Raw genomic sequence first — 23,574 nt, forward strand, 5'->3', positions numbered from 1 at the left:
AAAAAATCGTTCTGGAGTTCCTCTAGACCATATATGTTTTACCAAGGACACATTCCTTATAACATTCGTTGAATTTTATCGCTCCTGTTCCAGCCTCCTCGAACAACTCCTACAGACCGGTCAGCTAAATCGTACCCTTTCGAGTCGTTGAACTGGAAACCTATCCATCTGATTTCGACAAAGTAAACGATAACAATATTACAAATGAAAACAACTATGCAATCGCCAGTCAGAAAAAAATATATTCTTAAACCCCAAATCTCTAAAAATTACAAAGGTTTTCGGTATACTATAAGCTCTGAAAGCCAAACCGTGCTCCCGAATCCAAGCGGCTGGCTTTCATATTCTTTTCGAATTCATATTCTTTTCTTCGAAAATAAAAATTGCACGATGTGCCGAAAGTCTCACACATTGCATATATTAACACAGTATATCGAAGCACGAAAGAAAGAAATAAAGGAACACACACACACACACACTATCAATGCGCAAACCCAAAACCCTATCAGACCAAGTTCTCTACAACATCCTACGGTCGATCATCATCACACTCTCCGCTCTTTCACTCCTCTTTCTTATTCGATGCCTTTGGCCAACGTTGCTGCCACAATGTCTTTGATTTTCCCTTTACTTCGGCTAGTTGTATATTTTAACCGGCTTCTCATAAGTGTGCCGGTTCTACAAGGACAATGCAAACAACAACAAAATTAACAGAAGCGGGACTTTGGATACGCATTTCTTAGGTAAAAGAATCTGGTTATACAGACAATGGTTACCTGGTTTGCAGAATAAGCCCTCTTGGGAGTGGTATCAGTGTGCTCCAACCCCAGGTACTGCTCAAAAGCACCGTACACATCTCTTCTCTGTTTTAGCTCATTGTCAATCCCAATGGAAAAGAAAGATTAGTTAGATCTCAGATACTAGCAGGCGCTCTTCTAGAAGACTAGAGGAAGAAGTAAAAACCTGAAAGCGATTGTAAACAACATCTGAGTCCTGCAAGTACTCTGGACGCCCCATTGACATAAACGCAAACTTCCACTACATAATGAATGAGAAATGTAAGAACCGTAGCAGGTCAACCCAAATATTAGCACCTACGATTCTTCATTTAGCTTTGATCATAACTCAGTCGTGTGCATACCTTGGCAAAGTCCTCATCGGATACATGAAGCTTCTTTTGGATACGGTTCTTGATTTCTTCAAGAGTTTCGCCTTCATGTATTACCAAGAAGAAGGGCTCCCCAAAGTTTTGCACTTGCTGTGAGGAACAAACGAAAATGATACTGATAAGAAACTTTGCCACACTCATACAACAGTTAGTTAGATAACAAAATTCTGATATAGCTGATCATCACCTGATTTTGTCCAGTCTCCTTAGCAAAGTGGTACACTAGAATTAAGCGATCATTTGGACCAATATTCTTCTCTTCTTCCGGAATCTGAGATTTAAGAAGGTTAAATAAGTCAGCATACCGACGGAATAACAAGCAGATCTCACTAGTTTAATATCTGACGTTAAAAAACCAAATTCCATTCTGAGATCAAAGGGAAACAAAGCTACAAGTAGACTTAAGAAAATCAGCAATAATTAATGAATAGCAAGACCGCTAAGACTTCGTGAACACCAATATCTTTGAAGATAAAACTTAAGTAAATAGAAGGCGCAGCCCAGTAATATTACCTCCTCAGCTCGTACAGTCCAGTACTGATCGTTTATATTCTCAATTCTTTCAGTTAAGGGGAAAATCTGCAAGGCATACCAGCACCTTGATTTAGTGTTCGCTATACTTTGGAGGGTTTAAAGAATTTCATCAGGAGATGTAGTCGGAAGCCATCATCTTAGGATCATGAAATCATTGACTACAATGTAAGAGATAAGAAGCCGCTCGTTTACCTTGTAGATCTTGTGGTAAAACACCTCAAGTAATCTCAATTCTGCATCTGGATGAGAAAGCTCCACCTGTATCAGACATAATCTTAGATTAACTTGCACAAACAATTCGTAATTATATGGAGAAAACCATTACATCCCAAAGCCTAAAAACCGAGATTTCTAAGTAACAAAAAACATGGAGGTCAGCCATAGAAGCGCCCTATAATTCGGATGCCTTCAATTTCAGTGGATTGTCATTTAAAGTAGTCTCGCAGTGATATATAGGCAAGCCAGAGATCAATTAAAAGGAAGAAAACACATACTAGAAACTAAGCCAGCCATTTTACAGAGAAATTTAAAGGGAAGCGACTCACCTTTGTTTTAAGTTCATCAATAACATCCCCGACTGTGCTTTGTTTAGGTAGTCTGATATTGTGGATTACCACCTGTAAAATGATGGTTAAAAGGCTTGAAAATTATTCCAATATACAAAAGAAAAGACTATGAATCAGCGTAAACATACTTCTTCCTTCGTGGCATGATGGAAAGCAACTTTCAAGGTTTTAAGACCTTGCAATTCTGGAAGAGGGATGTCCAGAACTTCATAATACAAAATATCAGACGTCTGAAAGAAATATAATTCAATAAGAAAACATGCCTTATGAAGTAAGAAGAAATAATAAATTCACTGAACTTCACGGCAATTACCTGATTGTAGTGAACTAACATATCAGACAGACGGTCTACTCCACGGTATTTGATAGGTTGAGGCTTGGGTTGCTGGGAATAGCAATTGTGAGATGTAAGCCTAAGTTTGGATGGATCGTCAAGACCAAGCTTCTGGGCCACTCTTTCCACGACATCGTCATAAGTGTGCAACTTCGACCTATAGGAAGTAACAAATTAGGATTTCCTCACCGAGATCAGCTGTAACAAATGTGTCCACAAAGATACTTACAACTCCAGAACAAATTCATCTTCTTTGGGTTTTTCCAAAGCACGAAACCGGACCAGCTACAAAAACCACAAACCGCAAAGGGTCATAAATGCTCAGAATAAAGCATACTAGCATAGCAACCCAGCCAATAGAAAGAATTAGTGGCACATCAGCATACGTTCTGGTCGGATTCGATCAAAATATTAGGAAACTGTGGTACGAATTTAACACGAAAAGTACATTTTAGAGCTGCTGCAGGAGACTACTCTACGAGACAAGCCTAAACCACTAAACACTTATATGCCACTAGAAAGAAAGCTTATCATTTGAGAACTATACTTGGACTAACTTTACCAAGCTTGACTTTAGGAACCAGTGCTTAGTCAAATCATACCTGCCGATTCTGGACATATTCAAGAAACAAAGGCACAGCTGGGTAGCGGCATTCAGTCTCCTTCTTAACAAGGTGTTTCTGAAAGCAAATGATATCTCCATCTTCGATCTGAAAGCAAGAAACTGCATGTCACGAAAGAGGTACACGAGGCTGGAAACTTTCGTTCGATAAGAGTGAAACATTACTTGACACAATCTGAATGAAGTTTTCTTATCCAGGTGTTCGCACATAACACCAGGCTCGAACTTGATTTCCTGAAAACAAGTCCCAAAAACAGTTAGTCAATAAGCATGATACAGACGAGGTTAAGAGGCACCAGTAACATCAAACCTCAAAAAGTTCTAAATCTTCATCAGGAGCAAAACCAGCCATTTCATTCAATTTTCCAGTTATATCCATAGGCTTGCTGGAACTTTTCACCATGAGTCTGCCAACATACCTAGTAGCACAAGAAAAAATTTCACATAGGAGACTGAGGTACAGTGGAGAAAAGAAAACAAAAACCAAAAAGACGAAAGAAGACAAAACAGTTGGAACTTTTCTGATCACAAAGCAAATAGGAAGAAAGACCTCGTTTTTGAAGTATAATTGTTACTAAAGTCGTGGGAGGCCACTTTACTTAGAAGTCAGAGGAAAGAAAGATGTGCAAAACAATATTACCTTAACTCTGGCTTCTCGGGGTCATAAAGCTTAAAGAACAGAAGAATATCTTCTTTCGATTTTTCTGGAGGGGGAATAGGACGTTCATCCTAATTTATTCAAGAATACGTTAAAAAAAGTATTAGCTCATCTTCCCTGTTTAACAATAGTAAAGGCCTCAAAATTCAAACTTTGCAACAAAGGAGTTCTTACCAGCAGCTCTACTTCCAAAAACAGCTTAAGTTCTGCAGTGTTTGCCTTGTTAGATGCTTCTCTTATTTGTCCAACCTACAAAATCCATTTACCAAATCAAGCACATTCGTACATGATGCACATAAATTTATTTGCATGGGACTCTTGTCAAATTCCGAAGTTATAAAAATAAAGTTTCTAGCATACAACAAGTCAAATTCATTTCAAAGCAAAAAAAACAAAGAAACTTGTGGTAATAAATTCTGAAAAATCAGATACTTAGATGCAAAGATTATAACATAGAAATAGAAAACTAGCGGATGATTAGATTCTATAACAGTTGGACTATTACTTTGCTATCAACTCAAATGTCAAAGAAAAAAGAGAGGCAAAGTACATGCATAAATAGCATACCGGTTGTAATTCCTCCTGAGGAGTAAGTGGGCGATTGGGACGATAAGTATGATTTTGTCGCTTTGCCCAGATCCAGAACCTCTGTAACTGAACAGGTATACCAAATTCTTTGGCCACCTCCTCCTATATATGCATAAGTTTGGTGGTCAAAAAGAGTCAAATTACAAGTACATCAAGAACTATTTAGTTAGCAGTAGTATGAAAATTCTCATGAAATCCAGATCAATTGTTCTCGTCTTCAAGGTAGAATCAAGTAACCAGAAAGACTGTTTTCACATAACCTATTTCTTCAGTAGTTATAATATATTTATTTTTTTATATAAGATATTTGGGCAAGCACCTTAAATTGTTGAAATGGCGTCTGTTTCTGGATCCGGAAACTTCTAACTTTGTCATGATCAACAAGATCAAAATATATATCCTTCCCAATTTGTTCCCGGAGGTCTTGATCTCTTGCAACCTTTCATGTTAATAAATATTCTATTAGTAACAGTAATGTCAAAACTAGACTCTTAAATGGGAAAAACAAACCTTAATTATCGTAAAAAGGTGAGCTTGTGCCTTGTACTTTCTTTTATCTTCCTTTTCTTCTTGTTCTTTCTTCAGCCTCACCTGTCAAAATGTAATGAATTGGTCAGGTTAAACTAAGACGCACATTACTGCAGAAATGCCTGAAAACAATTTACCCTTAAATGTTCAGCAATGTCTTTCTCATCAACGTTGCAGATTATTTTATCTTTGTCACTTTCCCGGATATATACAAGCATGTATGCATTCGAGTACTTTGTGAATTTGAAAGGCGGGTTATTGAAACCAGGATTAGTCTGTGGTAGCTGAAAGACACCCAAAAAATTATGTCAGGCGAAGGAATTAGGCAATGCCTTTTTCCAAACATAGAAAATGTAGCAAGAAAATGCAAACCTCTTCTTCACCACCATATTGCTCGTCCAATGCCCTTTTCAAATCTTCCTTGGTTACTCGTTCATCATCAAATTTATACCTGAAAAGTAGAAGGCTAGAAGCTTAAATTTGTTTATGAGAAGGAAAAGTCTAAGAGGAATGCACAGAAAAAATATGTTATAATAGTTTCTCAAACCAGCATCAGAAGAGATGTGTGATGTTGGTCTTGCACCATGTAACATAACATCAAAGGCAGTTCCATTTTTTAGATTACCGGGTTGATAATTATAATAACAGATTTCTTTATGTACTAAACCTATGTACCACATATTAAAAAGCACCACTCGAGTTTATAGCAGATAAGCAAAAACAAAACAAGAAGAAACTCAAATTATGATACTCTAGTTTCTCTATTATCCAAATATTTTGGCTCATCCAACCTATTTTCATGGTAATCCTTTATCTGATGAATCAAAAAATCCAAATATATTGCTTATTCAAATATCTCTTTCAAGTAATAGCTATTAGTAATAGGTGAAGTAATGTACTAGTGGACTTCGACATGTTTTGGACAAATTGCTCAAACGTGAGACCACGAAATACCAGCAGCATAAGATTACTAAATTACTTTTCAGAATTCAGATTCGACTATTTTCTACCTAATATGAACTTGCTCGAGCACTAAACTTGCTTGTTCAAGAATAGAAAGATGCATACCACTGATCTGAGAGCGTGGGCCTTATAAAAGCGTAATAGTGCCCACCATGTACTCCTCCACTATGAACTAAGACACTGCAGAGAAAAGGTAGCAGGTAGAAAGGAAATGTCACAGCAACGAAATGAAAATGAAAATGAAAACCTTTTCTTATGTCTAGTACACTCATAAGATGTTAATTAAATATGCATGTACAGGGTAAATATTAGTTAAATAAAGCCGATTCCTCGATTCCGAGAAGACCAGCGATAATCTAATAAGAGCTAAATAGTGCAACAAAATACCATTATAATCAAAGCTGCATTTTGTAGAGAATATAATCTTTGAATGCTAGTACCTGAGGAATCTACTACAACTTAATCTAAAGATGTAATAAATACCTGTGAAGTGTGTACAGGTTGCGGACACTCCTGTCAGCATCAGGGGATAAATACTTTCCATCCTCTCTATCAAGATCCAATTGGAGAGGAAACTCATACCGGTCATTTATCTATCAATAAAAGCTACATCAGTATTCAAAATCAGGCACCACCAAACGAGAAAGTACAACTCCTGGTGACAACAACATGCTCACTTCAAATACTAACCTTCACCATGGTGTCCCTCATAAAGTCATATTCAAACCTCTTGAGCTGGAGCTGAAGAACTGGTGGAAAGTCGATGAAAAGAACACCTTTTTTTGCATCCTGAAACATTATTCATCCAGAATAAGACTAGATAAGGACTAATAATAACAGATATGTCGGTGATTATTAACTACGCTTAGAAGACGATACTAGTTAAAAAGTTCAAACTGTCTCCTCGTTTCTCCCTACAACTCGCACGATATGAAGTATCCACACCTTTTAATATGCTCGGTATTCAAGGAAAGAAAAGAGTTGCTAGGTACCAAAATAGGCCCGCTGTGAATGACTCGACCATCCCAGACAGTAAAATGGAAAGAGTGAGGACAACCAACCTGTAAACCATGTCCTTCTGCATGATATTTGTTGTCTCCTTCAAGGCGTTCAACTTCCACATATTTGTCAAAAGAAGCATAAACATCTTTGCAGCCTTTAACATCCAACTGAAGATCTGCAACGAGATAAGAACATGACGAATTGACAAAAACGTTGGTGCAATAGAATAAGAAAACAGAGTGCATTTGTAAAATAATATACCATAAAATGATTCCTTCCGTGTAGATTTGTAATCTACATTTATGCACTCAATATAGTTCATATGGTGGCCCTCAAATAGCTGTTGTATTGTTCCCTCCACAACAGTTCCCTATAGAGAACAGAAAAAAACTCAAAACAAGAAACACCAACCGAGAAGAAACTCATGGTCTATCAGCAAAAAAAAAGAATTACCTTCATTTTGTCCTCGAGTTTTTCACATAGAACTCGATTGAGTTCTTGGACATCATGTTGCATGAACGAATCATACGTATCCCAACCAAACGACTTTGTCAGCTCTTTTGTCGCAACACTGGTGTCGTTATACTGAAGCTTGTAGAACAAACTTTGGAGAGCCAAAGGTATACTTGCTGTTGGCGCATCGTTCTCAGTTGTTGGCATGTGGTATACAGCCTACAAGCATCATACAAGATTCGATTGTCTTGGCTTAGAATTAAGCGAGAACAACAGGATTTAATAAATTGAACAAAAAAATATACAAGAATATATTTAACCTTTCTGAAGTAAGGTATGTGGTATAGCGTCTGTAGGAGAGAATTCATGTAACAAGTTGCACCTTGGTTCTTGAGACCAACAAAACCAGTCTCTTTTTTGGAGTCGTATGACCAGTAATCAAGAACCTTACGTACAATGACTTCAGCTTCAACGTAAACAGTATCATTCGCTAAATATCCTCTACCAGGATCATAAAGTTCGCTGAGAGGCATGAATGATGTAAATCCCCAATCGCTTTCTCTAGCATTGAATTGATGTTGCGTCTCTGCACCACAAATAGGATTCATAATGTCAGTGAAATTTGTATCAACCTGAGTGATCCCCTTCTTCCAGCCCAGCATTCGAAATTTCGAAAATCATACCTTTCCAGTGCACAGGCACTATCCTCGTGCATGCACTCAGGTTCCATGTTTAATATAAACACCACAAATAAAGTATATGTACCTTTTCTAATGGTATATCTGGTGTGGATTTGATTGACTACAGCCAGACTGAACTGAGCGTAACGGCTCCAACCATATGGCAAATTCGCAGCATCAGCAACATCCAAGTACATGGACAGATGGTCGACATTGTTTCCTTTCGGGAAAATTAATATGCGCCTGCATAAGCAAAATCCACATGGCGTCAAGTGTCAACCGATCAAACTAGACAAACAATGGCAACAAAAAATTCCACTGCAGCTAGGTACAGCCTATTACCATTTGTACCCTCCAACGACAAATACATCAGAGTAAAGCTTCCTGGTGTTTTGCCTAGAGAAGTTTGGGATAGTCCACGTGAATTTCAGTGTGGGAGGTTCCTCAGCTGGCTGATTCTCCACAGTACTCACAGCAGTCTCAGCTTCGGAAACTACAAATGCATCAAAAAAAGTAAGAAAAAATCACAAAACCCTAAATCTCAGCTAAAGATCCTCAATCTCATCTCTTCCATTCAATTCCATCACAAGATCAAATTGAATCAACCTTAAAAGAGTCTCACCTTCCATGGGCTGAGCAGGACCGTCGACAACATCAGAATGCGGCACGAGCATCACCTCATCCTCTTGCTGCTGCAAAACATGAACAAATCACCATCAACAATACTTCTAACCCCAAAACAAGCCCTAATCTCGCTCTACGATGATCAAAAACAAACAGCGAAAAAAATAGAAACTAAAATCACTAAACTAACACACCAGAAAACAGCGATGATTCAACCAAATCTAATCTAAAGAACCCTAACGGATCAGCTAAACAAAACAATCAGAAGCAGATTCACGGCGAATACAGAACGGAGCCACGACGGGGGAAATCGAATTAACGGAGGAAATGATGAATCGGAGCTTACATCGACGGGAGGCGGAGTCATCATAGTCATTGGCCGGAGGAAGATCGACGGTGAAATCGAGAGAACGAACAGAGAAAAATCAAAGTGACTAGAGAGATGTACAATCTGCTCGATTCTTTTTGTTACTCTCTTTCTCGGCTTCGAAGTATGATATTTTCGATGATTTACGGGGGTGTTTTTGTAATTTTCAAACCGCTCCGTACTCAGATTTATTTTTTCTCCGAGGTTGGGTCCTTTCTAACGAGACAGACCACTGGTTAAGCGACACGTATTGGTGTTAGGACGCTGCTGCTGTCATACAAGACGCTCGACGTGGCTGCTTCGAAGGTTAATCTCCTGAGATTTGCTCTTTATTTTGCTTTTGGTAAAGGTTAATCTTTTCCTTTGGGGTTGTCTTTTTGCTCTAAATTTTCCTAAAAATATTTTCTGGTTAATTTTAATTAGTTATGTCAGTTTAGTATGTTTTATTTTTGATATAACCTAAATAAATTAACTGGGACAATAGAGTTGTGAAATACCACAAGACACAACTATTTTCATTTTGATATTTTTTTATAGCAATCGGTAAAATTTAGTAAATATGTTGACCATTTGATTTTTAAAAAGTTTCAATAGCAGAATTAGACGAATATTGTTTGTTAATTTTCCTTTTATACTAAGAAAATAATTTTTAAAAATTCTTATCTCTTCTCTAAATTGGGCTAAAACTGGGCTTTTTGAGAACAATGCCAGTCTAATGGCATGACTTAAGCAAACAAGACTAACAGAGCGGTCTTTCATCACCAAGGCAGAGAAGCCCAAGTCTCAAAGACCATAGGCAATTACAAAGATTGGATTATGGAAGGACCGAGCGTATCCTTGACTTTATGAGATTTTTTCTTCGAATCATGCATTGTTGATTTATAAAAGTTTTTGTACTTTGTTAGAACTTTCTTGTTGTCTTTCTTTTTTGTTAATATGTATATGTATGCTTGTTAGAACTTTCCTTACAAATGAAATATCTGACATGAAGTACAATATTGTATATATTTATAAGAGTTTTGGTATAAGGTTTTTATTTGAGAGGTCAGAAAGTCGAAATCATATTCCTCTAGAACTGTTTAACTCTCATTTGTAATTAAATTTAGTTTATGGGTTATCTGCTTCCTTTGTATTTTTATTCTTTTGACAAAAGCTTCCTTTTTATATTAAAAATCTGTTTTTCCTATCTTCTATACATATAACATCAAACTTGGAGATAAGATTAGGTTAACCCTTGCGTCATCATCAATCGACTTGATTTTTCCAAGTTATCTGCTTCTTTGTCTCATTTTTGAGATGACACCCGAACAATATATTAAAAGAAGATTCTAAGCAGGGAACTAAATCATCTCAATGGACGAAAATATTAGACTTACCGGATAAATTGACGTGGACAAGTCACCTATCCTTGCTTCCCTTTTACTTTCATCTTCACCTGACCAAACTTCGAATTTCAATACAAGGTTACACTACTTTGATAAGTCAAGAATTCCACTTTATCAGTGAAGAAAGTTATTAAATTGGTTTTTATAATCTTTATATGTTGGATCACTTGTTGTATTGATCAGTTACACTGGCTGAAGTAGATCGTGTATGTAGTAAGACTACATTTTCTTTAAAGTAGGGTAAAATAATATGAGAAAAATATTGATGCAATCTTTTTATGTAAAATTTAGTTCCTAACAATTTTCTTATTTGACTTGGTGTGCAGTAAAAAGAAAACTTAGTATAATTTAGAACTTGAAACATAATAATGATGAATTTAAGTAAGAAGTCAGTGCATCATGAATAGGTATAAATTTCTTTATCCAAGACTTCTTGAACTAGTTGGAGATTCCAGTTGATTTCATGTGTGACTTTCTTAAAAGTTAATGTGGATCCTACGTTAACTCAAATCTTGATGTCTAATATCAACATTAATGATATAACAGTTGTTTACACTTTTTTTCTTTTCAGCTTCAGCTTTCTTGAATCTTCCATGTGGGGTTGGAAAATCATACTCAGATATCCTAAGAAAAGAAGAAAAATAAATATTAACAGCAGAGTAAGTACTCAGAACAATTAAAAGTAAAACTCAAAAGAGGTTAGAGAGAAAGAAAGGTGGTGACGACTTATGCCAATATAACTTTTCTATAAAGAGAGAGAAAGAAATAACAATAATTAACAAACAATGAAAAAGAAAGGTGAACAAGACGCACTAAGTCTATAAGCTGCTTGAGCACAGAGAGAGAGGAAGGAAGAACCAAAAAAGAACAAAAAAACAAAAGAGAAAAATGCAGAGATTAGCACCATTGATGGAAGAACCGATGGATCAAGAAGAACAAGAAAGAGGAGGAGGATCAATCAGAACGAAATCATGGAAGAAATGGATAAAGACACAACTGCAGTCTATGATCATTCACAAAAAACCAGATGCAAAGGTTCTTCTCAGTGTTCTTGGATGCCCTCTCTTCCCTGTCCCTCCTCTCTCCAAGATGTCTCTCCAACAGGTACTATTATACGGCGTATGTATGTGATATCTACATACTGTATGTACTTATATGGAAAACTATTTCAACTAACTAAAAACATGTTTTGGTGGGTGGCATTAAATAAAATTAGTTTATGATGCTTTTGTATATATTTTCTCATTGCATCTGAAGTATCTTTCGTATTAATTACATAGACATGCTTTTAATCTGGTGAGAACTATTAACTTGACAAGTTTGCATCCATTAATTGACGACAGTTACACTTACACCTCATAAATGGTTTTTGGTATATTTCTCAGTTGAAATAACGTAAGTTTTTTTTGACTAAAATATAACGTAGTTTATCTTCTCTTTCTTTTCGGATTTGAAAACATGACATATGCAAAACTTTATATTTAAAAGGCAATTTGCAAGTATTTGTTAATAATTCAGATAATCTTGCCATATTTTGCATTTCCTCTTTTTAAATAACAGAATAAATGATATAAGATTTATCGGGTTAATTATAAATGTATTTTAAAGTTTATAGAAGTCTTGTGTTTGATTTTTCAGTGTCCTCTTTGGTAAATTACTAAGAATATATATTTCTAGGTGGGTTCCTGTGAAAAGCGAGTCTCTATGACTCCACTGTTTATTCTTAAGATTTTTCATGATACATGATTACATGTGTGAGATTTGCTAGAATCTGTGGACAATAAGGCCACAGGTCAGTGTCACATACCAAGAATAAGAATTAGTCAATGCAAGACTCGATCACGAGATCCCTACATAATTACAGGAGACACAATTATTCCATTACAATAAACTTATGGTTTTCAGATCTGAATGAATACTTATTATTATTTTGTATTCAGTAAAATTACATGATTTGTACTAGAAAGAGAAAAACAAAAACAAATTAAGCTGCTATTGCATATTAAAACTTCTTAGACCCAAATTTGATTGAGTACATATCATAGTTTTAATTGTTTATGATTCAAATCACTACTATTTTAGAGAAAAAAAAATACCCTTTTCGTAGTTTAATAGATTAGATACAATATGGTCTCCAACATATTGATAGAGGAAACAAAAGGTTCAGATCCATGCTAAAATATGCATGAATCATACTAATCCATATAGTTATTATGATCATTATAGGTATCATCGTCAGCACAATACATCATACAACATTTCGCCGCAGCAACGGGATGCAAGAAACTCGAAAGAGGAATCAAAAACACTTTCGTAACTGGAAAAATTACAATGACTATGATGAATGACCTCAGTGGCTCAGCCACAGTTAATGCTTCGCCTGTGTCTCATAAAGGATGCTTCGTCATGTGGCAAATGCTACCAGAAAAGTGGCTCATCGAGCTGGTCGGTGGCGGTCATAAGATTTCAGCCGGAAGTGATGGAGAAATTGCTTGGCGTTATACACCCTGGCTCGGTGATCACGCTGCTAAAGGCGCTATACGGCCTTTGCGACGTACTCTACAAGTAAGTATATATTTTCGCTAATTTTTTATTTCATCAATAATTTATACAAAAATATTCACATTTTTGTAAACATTTGAAGAATAACTTATATTAGTGTGAATATATATACCAGAATAAGCTTGTTAATCTTTATCTAACTAGAGATTATGCAATTAATCTTCATATAGTTAATACAAACATTTTTCAAGATTCGAAGTATAGAAATACATCTAGTGAAAGCTGAAAAATCATAATTGTATATTGTTTTAATTTGCTTTAGGCAAAAAGAAGAAGATGAGTGTGTTGGATCTGACATTCTACTTTGGGAGATGCTTTCTTAGCTTTCTATTGAGATGAATATTTTTTGCCTTAATCACGTGCTACTAATTGACTTTATCATGCGCTTAAAAAATGGAAATAAAGGTCGGAACTTGGGAGAGAGATTCAAAGTTTATATATATATATATAGTTAATCCAAACTTTATACAATTATTAGATTTTAGGGACAAAACATTATGTGTTAGTGGTCCCCTTTTTATGGTACATATATCACTGTTATCATTAATTCTTTGCATCATAATTTAAAACTAAACCTCTCTATTGGTTTTATATAATAATATTGACACTAAAAATAAAGAGGGTTTATGTTTTGCTCTTATTCATGTGTATTGTCCCCTATTTTGTAGTTTTCTGTTCTGTTGTTTGGTTGTGGTCCAGTTCGGTCTGTAAGGACAACATCAATATAAATCCGGTTGATTAATATGAATAGTTCCACTAAGAATACAGAGATAGTATGTGAATTGTTAAGGATAATACTGTATTTCTATTAATGGAGATTGTATATCTCAATACACAATCAGGGGTTGGATCCTCTAACAATATCATCAGTATTTTCATCGGCACAATTTGTTGGAGAGAAAGAAATCAATGGAAAGGATTGCTTCGTTCTCAAGTTATCAACCGACCAAACTGATTTAACAAGACGCAGCGACTCTACGGCTGAGATGATCAAACATGTCGCCTTCGGTTACTTCAGCCAGAAAAGTGGCCTTCTACTTTGCCTTGAAGACTCTTCCCTAACTAGGTACATTACATCACAACAGTTTGATCATTCTATTTTGATTCTTTAAGGGGTTCATGCAAACCAATAGATGACAGTATTGGTTTAGATAAACAAGATGTGGTTGTTATGTAGGATTCAGACACCGGGTAGTCTTCCGACATACTGGGAGACCTCAATGTCGTCATGGATGGAGGATTACCGAGCAATCGAAGGTAGTGAAGTGGTGATTGCACACTCAGGTAGAACGGATGTGTTGATATCAAGATTTGGAGAGACTCTCAAGGGAGGAATCTCTGTGACTCGAATGGAGGAGAGATGGACCATAGATGATGTTGCATTTGACGTGCCTGGCCTATCCATAGATTGTTTTATTCCTCCTAAGGAGATGAAGATGGATTTTCACCACCAAGACGGTCCAAACACGTTTCCAGAGTTATTAGATGAGCGGCAAAAATTGTAAAATCAAAAACACCACAAGAATTAGTATAGAAAGTTGTATAAGGGTGATTTTTAAATCAAAACGCTTATGGTCAAAACGTTTATGGTCAGGTGCTCCGTCTGCTGACTATCTTGACATACTAAAACCAGCTGCTTTATCTTCTGAGATGATTTCAAAGGTGAGTTATTGAGGATGAAAAACAATACACAAATAATAGATTTTTCAAACTTGGGATTCAGAAAACCATATCGTGTAAAATCTCTTAGCTCATGTCATTCTATTAAAGACTGTTGATATCAAACGTTACATACTTAAAAATCAGAGTTTTCTCATATTATTCAATATGCATGTGTTAGAAAACGAATCCACATTGCTATCGATGCATACAGTTGAGCAACGTGTTTATTACATCATTTATCTGGAGTATTAATAACTTGGAATATATAATAAGCATGCTACAGTTCTACTACGCCTTATATAGATTACAAGACTTTGAAAGATATTTTGTAAATATGAATATACTTCCACCATACGATATTTCTCATATTCCAAACATCAAACTCAACAGTCGTTAAGGGAAAGAAAAAATCGACCCAAGGGGCTAAAAGACCACAACACAACTCCAAGATCTATAGCCTAGCGGGTGAACTTCTTCTGGAATTGAGTGAGGACCGGGTATATATTCTCAAAGGCTTTGTATGTGTCCTCTCTCTTCTTGGATCCAGTGATAACCATCTTCCCAGACACAAAGATTAGTAGCACAATCTGTGCTCCTTTCATCCCTATCTTTCCTCTGATCCTGTAAATAAGTCCTGGAAATATCTCTGGCTCGTAGCTTGCGAAAGCGTGGTGATAGCAGGCAAGACCTTCAAGCCTTATAGGAAACTTCACATCACAAGAAGCTACGATGTTCTGAATCTTGAAGTCTTTGAACTTTGCTTGGAATCCAAGTTTCTGAATTATCCGAGCGTACTTCCTAGCCGCCAGCTTAGAGGAGTCTTCGGTCTTGGCTCCGGTACACACCATTCTTCCCGAGGCGAAGATCAACGCTGTGGTCTTTGGTTCCCGTATCCTCATGATCACAGCAGCAAAACGTTTAGGGTTATACTCAGCGTTCCGTGCTTGCAAAGCTATCGATTTTAGGTCAAGCTTGCAATCCAAGTTAACTGTAGAGACGATGTTTTGAAGAGTGGGAACTATCCCTGAAGGATGATTGGTACGGTCCACTGGATTACTACTCGCTTCGAAATCTTGATCACTCATTCTCGACGATCAAATTCAATGTTTTGGTTCCTACACAAAATCTAGGGTTTCGTAGCTTAAAGAAACCAAAAGATTATAAGCGATGAAGCTTTTTTAATACAAAGATTTGAGAACCGGAGAGATTGGTTTCGTCCTCTCGCTTATCTCAAAGAGGTTTTTGATCTGTGAGAGGCCACCGACTTGAGTTTTGTATATATAGGAGCCGAGCTACCCTTGACCGTCTTCATAAGACCGAGGGTGTTTCAGGGAAATCAAGAGTTTTTCCTTTTTATAAACTAACTTTCCGTTATTAATAAATGATAATGTCGAATATATCTGCAAATTATTTTTTTTATTCCAATGGAAAATTAATGTACACTAGATCTGGACCCGCCCGACCGGGCGGGTGTATTTTTCTGTTTACGTAATGCAATTAAAAATTTTCACACCTTATATAATGTATCAAATTTTTATACAAATGATGACAAAAATACATCACATAATACAAATATTGCTGTAACATAATTTGATCACACCGTGGTATTTCTAATGTTTTACCTGTTATTTATCTTAGATCATCACTTATTCATCCTGATCTACTTTACTAAAATTCAAAAAAAAATACAAAGAGTAGAACTAACAGTTTGATCAGCTAAAACTATTTCTAATGTTTCATCAGCGTAATGTGGGTTTTGTATCCATGAGTGAATCAGTTTTACTTGAACATGCCACACTTCCTTAAAGGGTTTAAGATCGCTGATCAAATGAAATCTTTTGTTAGCAGACATGATTTTTTTGTGAAGTAAGTCGTAAAAGAATGTGTAGAATGAGTTTGTACTCAGATAGAATATATAGTAGAGAGACAATACCCTAGTTGAGAATAAATATCTTTGCTTATTTTGCAAGGCATATTAGGTGAAATAAATGAAAATAATATTTTGTTGATTATGTTTCTTGTTTTTGAAATTATGGTAAAATCTTAATGGTTATGATTTGAAATAGGAAATGATTAGATTTTATGCTTGTTCCGCAAGTGTGTGGGTCAATTTTTTTAACGCAATACAAAACGCTAAAGTTGAGGAAATATCTTAACCACCCTCGTAAGGCATCTCTTGTTTGCATTAGTATGCAGAATATGTTGTTGAAATTCGAATATTATGTTTATTGTTTAGTAGTTATGGATCAAATTATATATATATATATATATTCCTTGTTCCGAAATTGAAGGGGAAATCTTATTTAGAAACAAATTAGTAAATTCTGCAAATATTTCTATTTTTTTTTTCCGAAGATTGTTAGGGAAAAAGATTTTCAATTCAAAAATATTAGATTTTAATAAGATAGATAATGATTATTAATTATTTGGACATATGGAAGTCAGTGGAATATTTCAATATAATAAATTGGTTACAAATATGCTACAAACACCACCGTGAAATTAAGTGAACTGAAATTGTTCAACTCGTGTGAGAATCATTGTTAATTTTTCTTAGTTTAATTACTTATATAATTTGATGTTCGTGCAGGTTACGTAAGCTAAGGATGAGATTTATATAATAAGCAATGTTAGGGTGTCGATATTGCAGAGGAATTATTTATGTTTGTTCATTTAATTAAAAATATGTAGTTTGTTTGAGTTTATTAATAATATGTTTCCTTTTTTTGTGGTTAGTTTGAGTTATTTTAGGAAAACAATGAATAAGTGGAAAAGACAATCATTTTTAATGTAAAACTAATTTAATTCTCAATGGCATTTGACTGTAAATATTATGTAACTTTTAGGGTTATTCTATAAGTGTACTTCTGTTTTAATAAAGTAGATGACTTTCTTTTAACGATTCTCTGTTATGCAACTGATTTACGAAAAAAAACGAACGAAATTTGCCTAAGCTTAGTCTAAATTTAGCCATATTATTGGATGTTTCACGATATTTTTTTCAAATTTCTAGGAGTTAAATAGCCAGAATTTATTGGTTTGGTAACAAAACGTCACAAGATATGCAAATTAAGAAGCAAAAACAGAAGAGTTAGAAGACAAAATCATCATAAAAATGATCGCAATCATGTTACTTGTTGATGAAACAATTAAAAAATCAGTAGTACGGCGTCTTGTAGATAAATGGTGGTGATGGAGATTTATGAGTAATTTTAGGAGATGAGATAGAAAGTTTTATATATACAGTATATCAACTTTGCTTTTAAACTACAATTCACCTATCAAATGTACTTTCTGAACAAAAATATCATTAGTATACTAGAACGCTAGTCCATATAAATGCTATATAATCTTAAAATAAAACTATATTATCTAAATATATGTAGAGCACATAAATTAATTAATAAATTAATTAGTTAACGAAATAAGAAATTTCAAAATGTTGACAAAAAATAATTAAGGACCTATGTTGGTAGACCACCGTGTGAAGATTCAAATTAAACAAGTCGTACAGAGTATTAACATAGAGCGTTCAACTCAGTTTAGTCTTATGATGCATCCTCTCATAATCTAGTATTAAACTATTAGTTTTAGTTTTCAAAATTCATTCTACATAACTATTTTGTCCATTTTATATAAATAACTTGGTTAAGAGGGAAGATGTAGAACTATGAGTGGATGCATCACTTAAATATCTTTATAATTCATATTGATCTTAAAATTTAGTGCTAAGTGCCATTATGTCGTAGTAAGGTACTAAACTGTAAATATATGATGGTGGAGATTTATAAAGAATTTTTCAAGAAAGAGAATAGTATGGTAGATGTGGCAGAAGCTGTAGATGAATAGTTGTGGCAAAGACCTTTAGCTGGCCTTTGGAGAATGAGAGTGATATGGTAGAGATGACAGGAAGTTGTATATGAAAGATGGTGGTGTAAAATTGCATTCGACTTTAGATAGTATGGTGGAATTGGTGAAGAGCTCTAACAAGCATTATGCCATTATGTAGATTAATCTCCTCCTCTGGTTCCTATATCTCATATTTTTTCTCCTCATCCCTTTATCATTCTTTCTTCATTTTCAATCTAAAAAATGGTTTTCTTTTTCCAATATCCAAGTACTACTAATCACAATGGCCAATATCCACCAGTGATCGGACATACTAAACAAAGTCTTCTCGGCTTGATGAGAAATGATTTTCTTTGTCCAATATCCAAGTACTGTTAACCACAATGTCCAATATCTACCAGTGATCGGACATACTAAACAAAGTCTCCTCGGCTTGATGAGAAATCTGGTTAGTAATATGCTTATTTCATTAAATCTTGTTCTTATTTCTAACATGTGATAAGTCTTCACCAAAAAAAGTCTCATTCAATATGTTCTTATTTGTAATCATGATTTTATATTCCAAATTTTCAAATCAAGACCCCTCATATATATCATTCTAATATTTTTTTTGGTATACATACGCAGAATTTATTTCAACATCACCAGTGTTTATATTACCATAAACAATAGTACATTTTATAAAATATTGTCTGCTATATGTGATGCCTAGTTGTATTCAATGAATTGGTCGATTGATTTTCACTTCATCAGCATTCTATGCAACTTTTGTGCAGTTTTTTACAATCAATATGTTCTTGTATATGAATTTCAAATTATCTCTACTGTATTTGTATTAGGATGGAAAGTTGCACAAGGTGAGCGAGATGAAGATTCACTTTGACACAAGGCACCGTCGGTATGAAGCCAGAATGATAAGAAGATTGAAAAAGTGTCCCTTAATTGTAACGGTCTTGTGGTGGGAGTCTTTTTATGGAGTTAGAGATGATGTAAGTTGCCTCTGTTATTTATCTCTTGTTGTTTACCTTAAACTTTTTTTTGTAAAATAAGTTTGTCTAATTTGTCCTCACTTGTTTTGTTTTCAGATAATTTTCACGCCAATGGAAGCTGAATTAAAAAAATTCAAGTCTTCCAGGTGCAGGGATGTCGGGACTCACGTTATGCTAATGACAAGTTTCTAAAATTTTTTTCTTAACTGTTGATTTAAAATTGAAAGCTTATGTTGCGTTTAAGACAAATGTTAGTAAATCTGTGTTTAATACTGCATAAGGTTTAGATCACGTTATGCTCATGACAGGTTTAGATCACGTCTAAATTTATACTGCATAAGGTTTAGATCTCGTTATGAGCCTAAGGTTAGTAAATTTAACAACTCCTATGTTAGTAAATCTGCGTTTTGTACTGCATAAGGTTTAGATCTCGTTATGCTCATAACAGGTTTAGATCACGTCTAAATTTATAGTGCATAAGGTTTAGATCTCGTTATGAGCATAGGTTAGTAATTTTTTTTTTTTTTGTCAATGAATCATTCATTCAATAAGAAGGTTCTAGCCAAACGACAAGGGAAAAGGTAACAGAGTATTATGAAAAGAAAAACAAAACCAACATCAGTAGATGCCACAAATAAGAAAGAAACAGCATGTAGATGAGAAGGATAATCAAAGCCTTTCCTTGGCTAAACCTCCTGACCATTCGTATGAGCCAACTAATAAGTTCCAGCATTCAGAGCTTCAGCTGTAATAGAAGATGATAGCCAACTCGGACCACCCGCCGCCATATAAGATTGAAGCCTTTGGTCTCTAGTAACACTCTCTGCAACTTGCATCGCAATGAAATTGGCTTCTCTGGACCGGGATATCACTCTTTAGTTTTGGTCTCTCAAAGTGACAAAAAAAAAAAAAAGTTTTGGTCTCTCACATGACAGAGGCATGACTATGCGTTTGACCTTTGAAGCGTTTATCCTTGTTGGGCCAAAGTTGAATATCATTGGGCTAGAAAAATAATTTACTAATATTATAGGCTTTAAACAGCCCGATTACAATACGGCGACGTATTAAAAGCAGTCTTTCAATTAGCAGAGCTGACGTCGGCGCCGTCGCTGAGTTGCGGATGCGCGATGGAGCTCGGAGTGCTCGTATACAGATTATACAGAGCCTTAACCTACAGCGCTTCACCGTTTCTTCACCTCCACATGCGGTGGCGCAGGCTCCGAGGCCTAGAGCATTCCCGCCGGTGGCACGAACGGTTCGGTTATCCCTCCGCCGTACGACCACCGGGATATCTCGTATGGTTTCACGCCGTCTCGTTAGGTTAGAACCTCCATTGATCATCCCGATTAGTCTCCAAATCGAGAAATTAAGCTCTTCTTATTGTGGTGACTGACTCTCTCTTCAGGTGAAGGAATGGCTGCGATTCCCGTGATCAGACGATGCAACGAGATGAAGCCAGAGATGACTATCTTGATGACCACGACGACAGTCTCTGCATTGTATTGTTTCTTTCATACACTTAAATTTTTAAAAACGGGATTGAAATTTGAAAGTTTCAATCTTTTTTTTTGTTTCGTTTGTAGTGAAGTGATAAAGAAGCAGCTTCCTGTTGGTGTATTACATCAGGTATTATTATTAGAGTAGTAAACCGACTATATGGTTTAGATTGGTTAAATGTCTGTTACATGTAAACCGGAAATAACAGAAAGTTAGTTACACCAGTTCATTTCCTTCGTTTATCTATGATTCACTGTTCTTTAACCATTGTTTGATGATATAATATCTCTGAGCTCTTGTTGATGTGCTAAATTTAAAAATTTGAGCAGTTTGCACCGCTCGATACACCGGTGGCTATTGATATATTCCTTGGTTATTGGAAACCAAATGCGATTGTCATTATGGAGAACGAGCTGTGGCCTAATCTCATCATGTCTGCTTCACAACTTCGAGTGATTCTTCAAAATAAAACTCAATGATATTCATGCTTATGCTTTGTAGTAACATGTACTTGACTCTTTTGCATTGGTTAATATAGTGTTTTCTGTTAATTCCAATTTTTAGATTCCATTGGCATTGTTGAACGCTCGGATGTCTACAAAATCCTTTAAACGGTGGTCTAGTCCTCTCTTACTACCTCTGGCATCAAACAAAGTGATGCAAGGACCGTAAGATTCTTGAGATGCCATATGATAGTGGAAGGGGATTCGGAGGAGAGAACACCGCTTCCATTAATGCATCAGAAGATACCTCAAAGATTACTCTCTTGATATGAATGTCATGGAGCGCTTCCATTGCCCACCAAAGGGCCTGCAAATCAGCTTCCAGTACTGACGTTGTAGTAGAAAAGGCCCGTCTGCTGTGTAAATCTGCGTTTAATGCTGTATAAGGTTTAGATCACGTTATGTTCATGACAGGTGTCTAAATTTATCATTTTTAAAATTGAGTTTAGGACATGGAGTTGATTGGAGAGGCGTTCGTTTCTTGGAATTTCAAGACAGTGATGGTGATGTCGGTAACTGTGATCGAGGATTCGTTCGCATGTCAGATGAGGCTTTTACAAGAGAAGATTGCAAGGAACCTCAACATCTGGTGTGTTTTGGTTGGTCAGAGAATGAAAAAACCGTTAAACAGTTTCCGGACTAAGAGTTGATTCTACAATTTGGAAAATGCTTCGTGTTTTCAGAACTATCATCAACATGTTTTACCAACAAGAAAAACAAACCATGTTTCGACTTTTTCTAATGAAAAAACTTTGTTACCATAACAAGATGATGATTATTAAACATCCAGCGATTCACACGGTACAACATCCAGATAAGAACAAGAAAAAAAAGCATAGAACATAATTATATAGAAAGGCTCCTCCATTGTATGATACTTAACATCGTTGCACCTTACAAGCCCTCCTGTTAGGTATGCTACGATAACGCCTCGTGTGGACAGCAGTTACTGCCCCAGAAGTAACCTTAACATGTATTTCGCGTCCACCCATGTCGCTTCCATCAAGCTCCATCACCTTGTCTTGCGCATCTTCTCCGACAATACCAAATTCAGCTGAAGCAAACTTCTTGGAAATGTCGAAGTCACGCAACCGTCCACATGAAGAGAAATGTTGACGCAATGCCCGCTCGATTTTAATCTTACTAAGGGAGTTGTCATATCCAGTAACACAAACGATAAGGGAACTGCAATGGCACAAGAATTATTATAATAACATCACATGGTTAATAGTATACAAAACAAAAAGTTAACATTCTCAGATTTACGTACCGGCCTGCAGTTTCCGGAAAAGGATAAGGTGTAACAATGGGCTTCCATCCTCCAACGTCACTTCCACTAAGTTGCAAAGCCTTTTCTGCTGCGCCTTCTCCGATGAAATAAATAATAGCATCACTGCGAAAGCAAAAAAAAAAAAAAAGTTTTTCTTCTACAGTTTAGTTATAGCACGTATTGGGTTAAGCTGTGAAAACATGAAGAAAGCAACAAACCTGTAGAGACGATATTCAGTTTCGCAAATAAAAATATCATTGATCTCTCCACATGATGAGAAAACTTTTCTCAAAGCGCTTTCAACATCATCATGTGGAAGCTTGGCGTCATACCCCTTAACAATAATCCTCCCAACGTTACTGCAATAATCGGAGCAATAACAAAACAACACTACAAGAAAACAGGGGGATTCTGATGGCCGAAATCGTCAGAAATTCGTCGGAATAGACCGATCCTGACGAATTTCTGACGAACCAATCCGTCGGTATAATTTCGTCGGAAAAAAAAGATTCGTCGGAATTTCGTCAGACCTTCCGACGACTTTCTGACGAATACCGAGAAACGTCATTCTGACGAACTTCCGACGATATTCCGATGCGGACACACGAGACCAGAGTTCATCGGAAAAACTATATACCGAAGGAGCACGTTCCTCGGACTATACCGACGAACCGAGTCCTCGGAAAATACCGACGGACTATGGTTCGTCGGAATTTTCCGAGGAACCTTCTCCGTCGGTATTTTCCGACGACTTCGTTCGTCGGTATATT

At 35.9% G+C, this 23,574-nt stretch overlaps 5 protein-coding genes across 6 annotated transcripts; 2 read left to right on the forward strand and 3 right to left on the reverse strand.

Moving 5' to 3' along the window:
- Positions 1-229: 229 nt before the first annotated feature.
- On the reverse strand, positions 230-9,299 carry LOC103855679 (ubiquitin carboxyl-terminal hydrolase 12). 2 transcript variants are annotated; one of them, XM_009132700.3, is made up of 32 exons: positions 9,067-9,299; positions 8,719-8,788; positions 8,439-8,589; positions 8,182-8,339; positions 7,737-8,002; positions 7,417-7,635; positions 7,225-7,333; positions 7,023-7,138; positions 6,652-6,750; positions 6,445-6,554; positions 6,067-6,141; positions 5,371-5,449; positions 5,136-5,282; positions 4,981-5,061; positions 4,790-4,909; positions 4,450-4,572; positions 4,057-4,131; positions 3,865-3,953; positions 3,535-3,643; positions 3,390-3,458; positions 3,205-3,312; positions 2,832-2,887; positions 2,582-2,759; positions 2,397-2,498; positions 2,248-2,319; positions 1,895-1,960; positions 1,682-1,747; positions 1,356-1,439; positions 1,142-1,258; positions 964-1,038; positions 777-863; positions 230-678 (listed from the first exon to the last, which is right to left on the reverse strand). In XM_009132700.3, the coding sequence occupies exons 1-32, from the start codon at positions 9,094-9,096 to the stop codon at positions 637-639; spliced, it is 3,348 nt and encodes a 1,115-aa protein (XP_009130948.2). In that variant the 5' UTR covers positions 9,097-9,299; the 3' UTR covers positions 230-636. The 2 variants fall into 2 exon arrangements, with proteins under 2 accessions (XP_009130948.2, XP_009130949.2); XM_009132701.3 differs by having other exon boundaries at positions 8,719-8,785; positions 9,067-9,202.
- A 1,257-nt stretch (positions 9,300-10,556) lies between these two features.
- On the forward strand, positions 10,557-14,688 carry LOC103855681. Its single transcript, XM_009132703.3, has 4 exons — positions 10,557-11,576; positions 12,699-13,037; positions 13,877-14,100; positions 14,212-14,688. Exons 1-4 carry the CDS (start codon positions 11,361-11,363, stop codon positions 14,537-14,539), a joined length of 1,107 nt encoding a protein of 368 aa, XP_009130951.2. The 5' UTR covers positions 10,557-11,360; the 3' UTR covers positions 14,540-14,688.
- A 244-nt stretch (positions 14,689-14,932) lies between these two features.
- LOC103855680 (TATA-box-binding protein 1) lies at positions 14,933-15,865 on the reverse strand. The gene has a single exon (XM_009132702.3). It carries the CDS (start codon positions 15,779-15,781, stop codon positions 15,155-15,157), a length of 627 nt encoding a protein of 208 aa, XP_009130950.2. The 5' UTR covers positions 15,782-15,865; the 3' UTR covers positions 14,933-15,154.
- Positions 15,866-20,453: 4,588 nt separating this feature from the next.
- On the forward strand, positions 20,454-21,987 carry LOC103855684 (probable 3-deoxy-D-manno-octulosonic acid transferase, mitochondrial). The gene is made up of 5 exons (XM_009132704.3): positions 20,454-20,854; positions 20,940-21,033; positions 21,118-21,160; positions 21,361-21,483; positions 21,596-21,987. Exons 1-5 carry the CDS (start codon positions 20,662-20,664, stop codon positions 21,701-21,703), a joined length of 561 nt encoding a protein of 186 aa, XP_009130952.1. The 5' UTR covers positions 20,454-20,661; the 3' UTR covers positions 21,704-21,987.
- Positions 21,988-22,355: 368 nt separating this feature from the next.
- On the reverse strand, positions 22,356-23,372 carry LOC103856836 (nucleolin 1). The gene is made up of 4 exons (XM_033289058.1): positions 23,335-23,372; positions 23,023-23,217; positions 22,805-22,927; positions 22,356-22,719 (listed from the first exon to the last, which is right to left on the reverse strand). The coding sequence occupies exons 1-4, from the start codon at positions 23,370-23,372 to the stop codon at positions 22,413-22,415; spliced, it is 663 nt and encodes a 220-aa protein (XP_033144949.1). The 3' UTR covers positions 22,356-22,412.
- Positions 23,373-23,574: the final 202 nt, after the last annotated feature.

The sequence above is a fragment of the Brassica rapa genome, chromosome A03 (assembly GCF_000309985.2).
Source record: "Brassica rapa cultivar Chiifu-401-42 chromosome A03, CAAS_Brap_v3.01, whole genome shotgun sequence".
Lineage (NCBI taxonomy): Eukaryota > Viridiplantae > Streptophyta > Magnoliopsida > Brassicales > Brassicaceae > Brassica > Brassica rapa.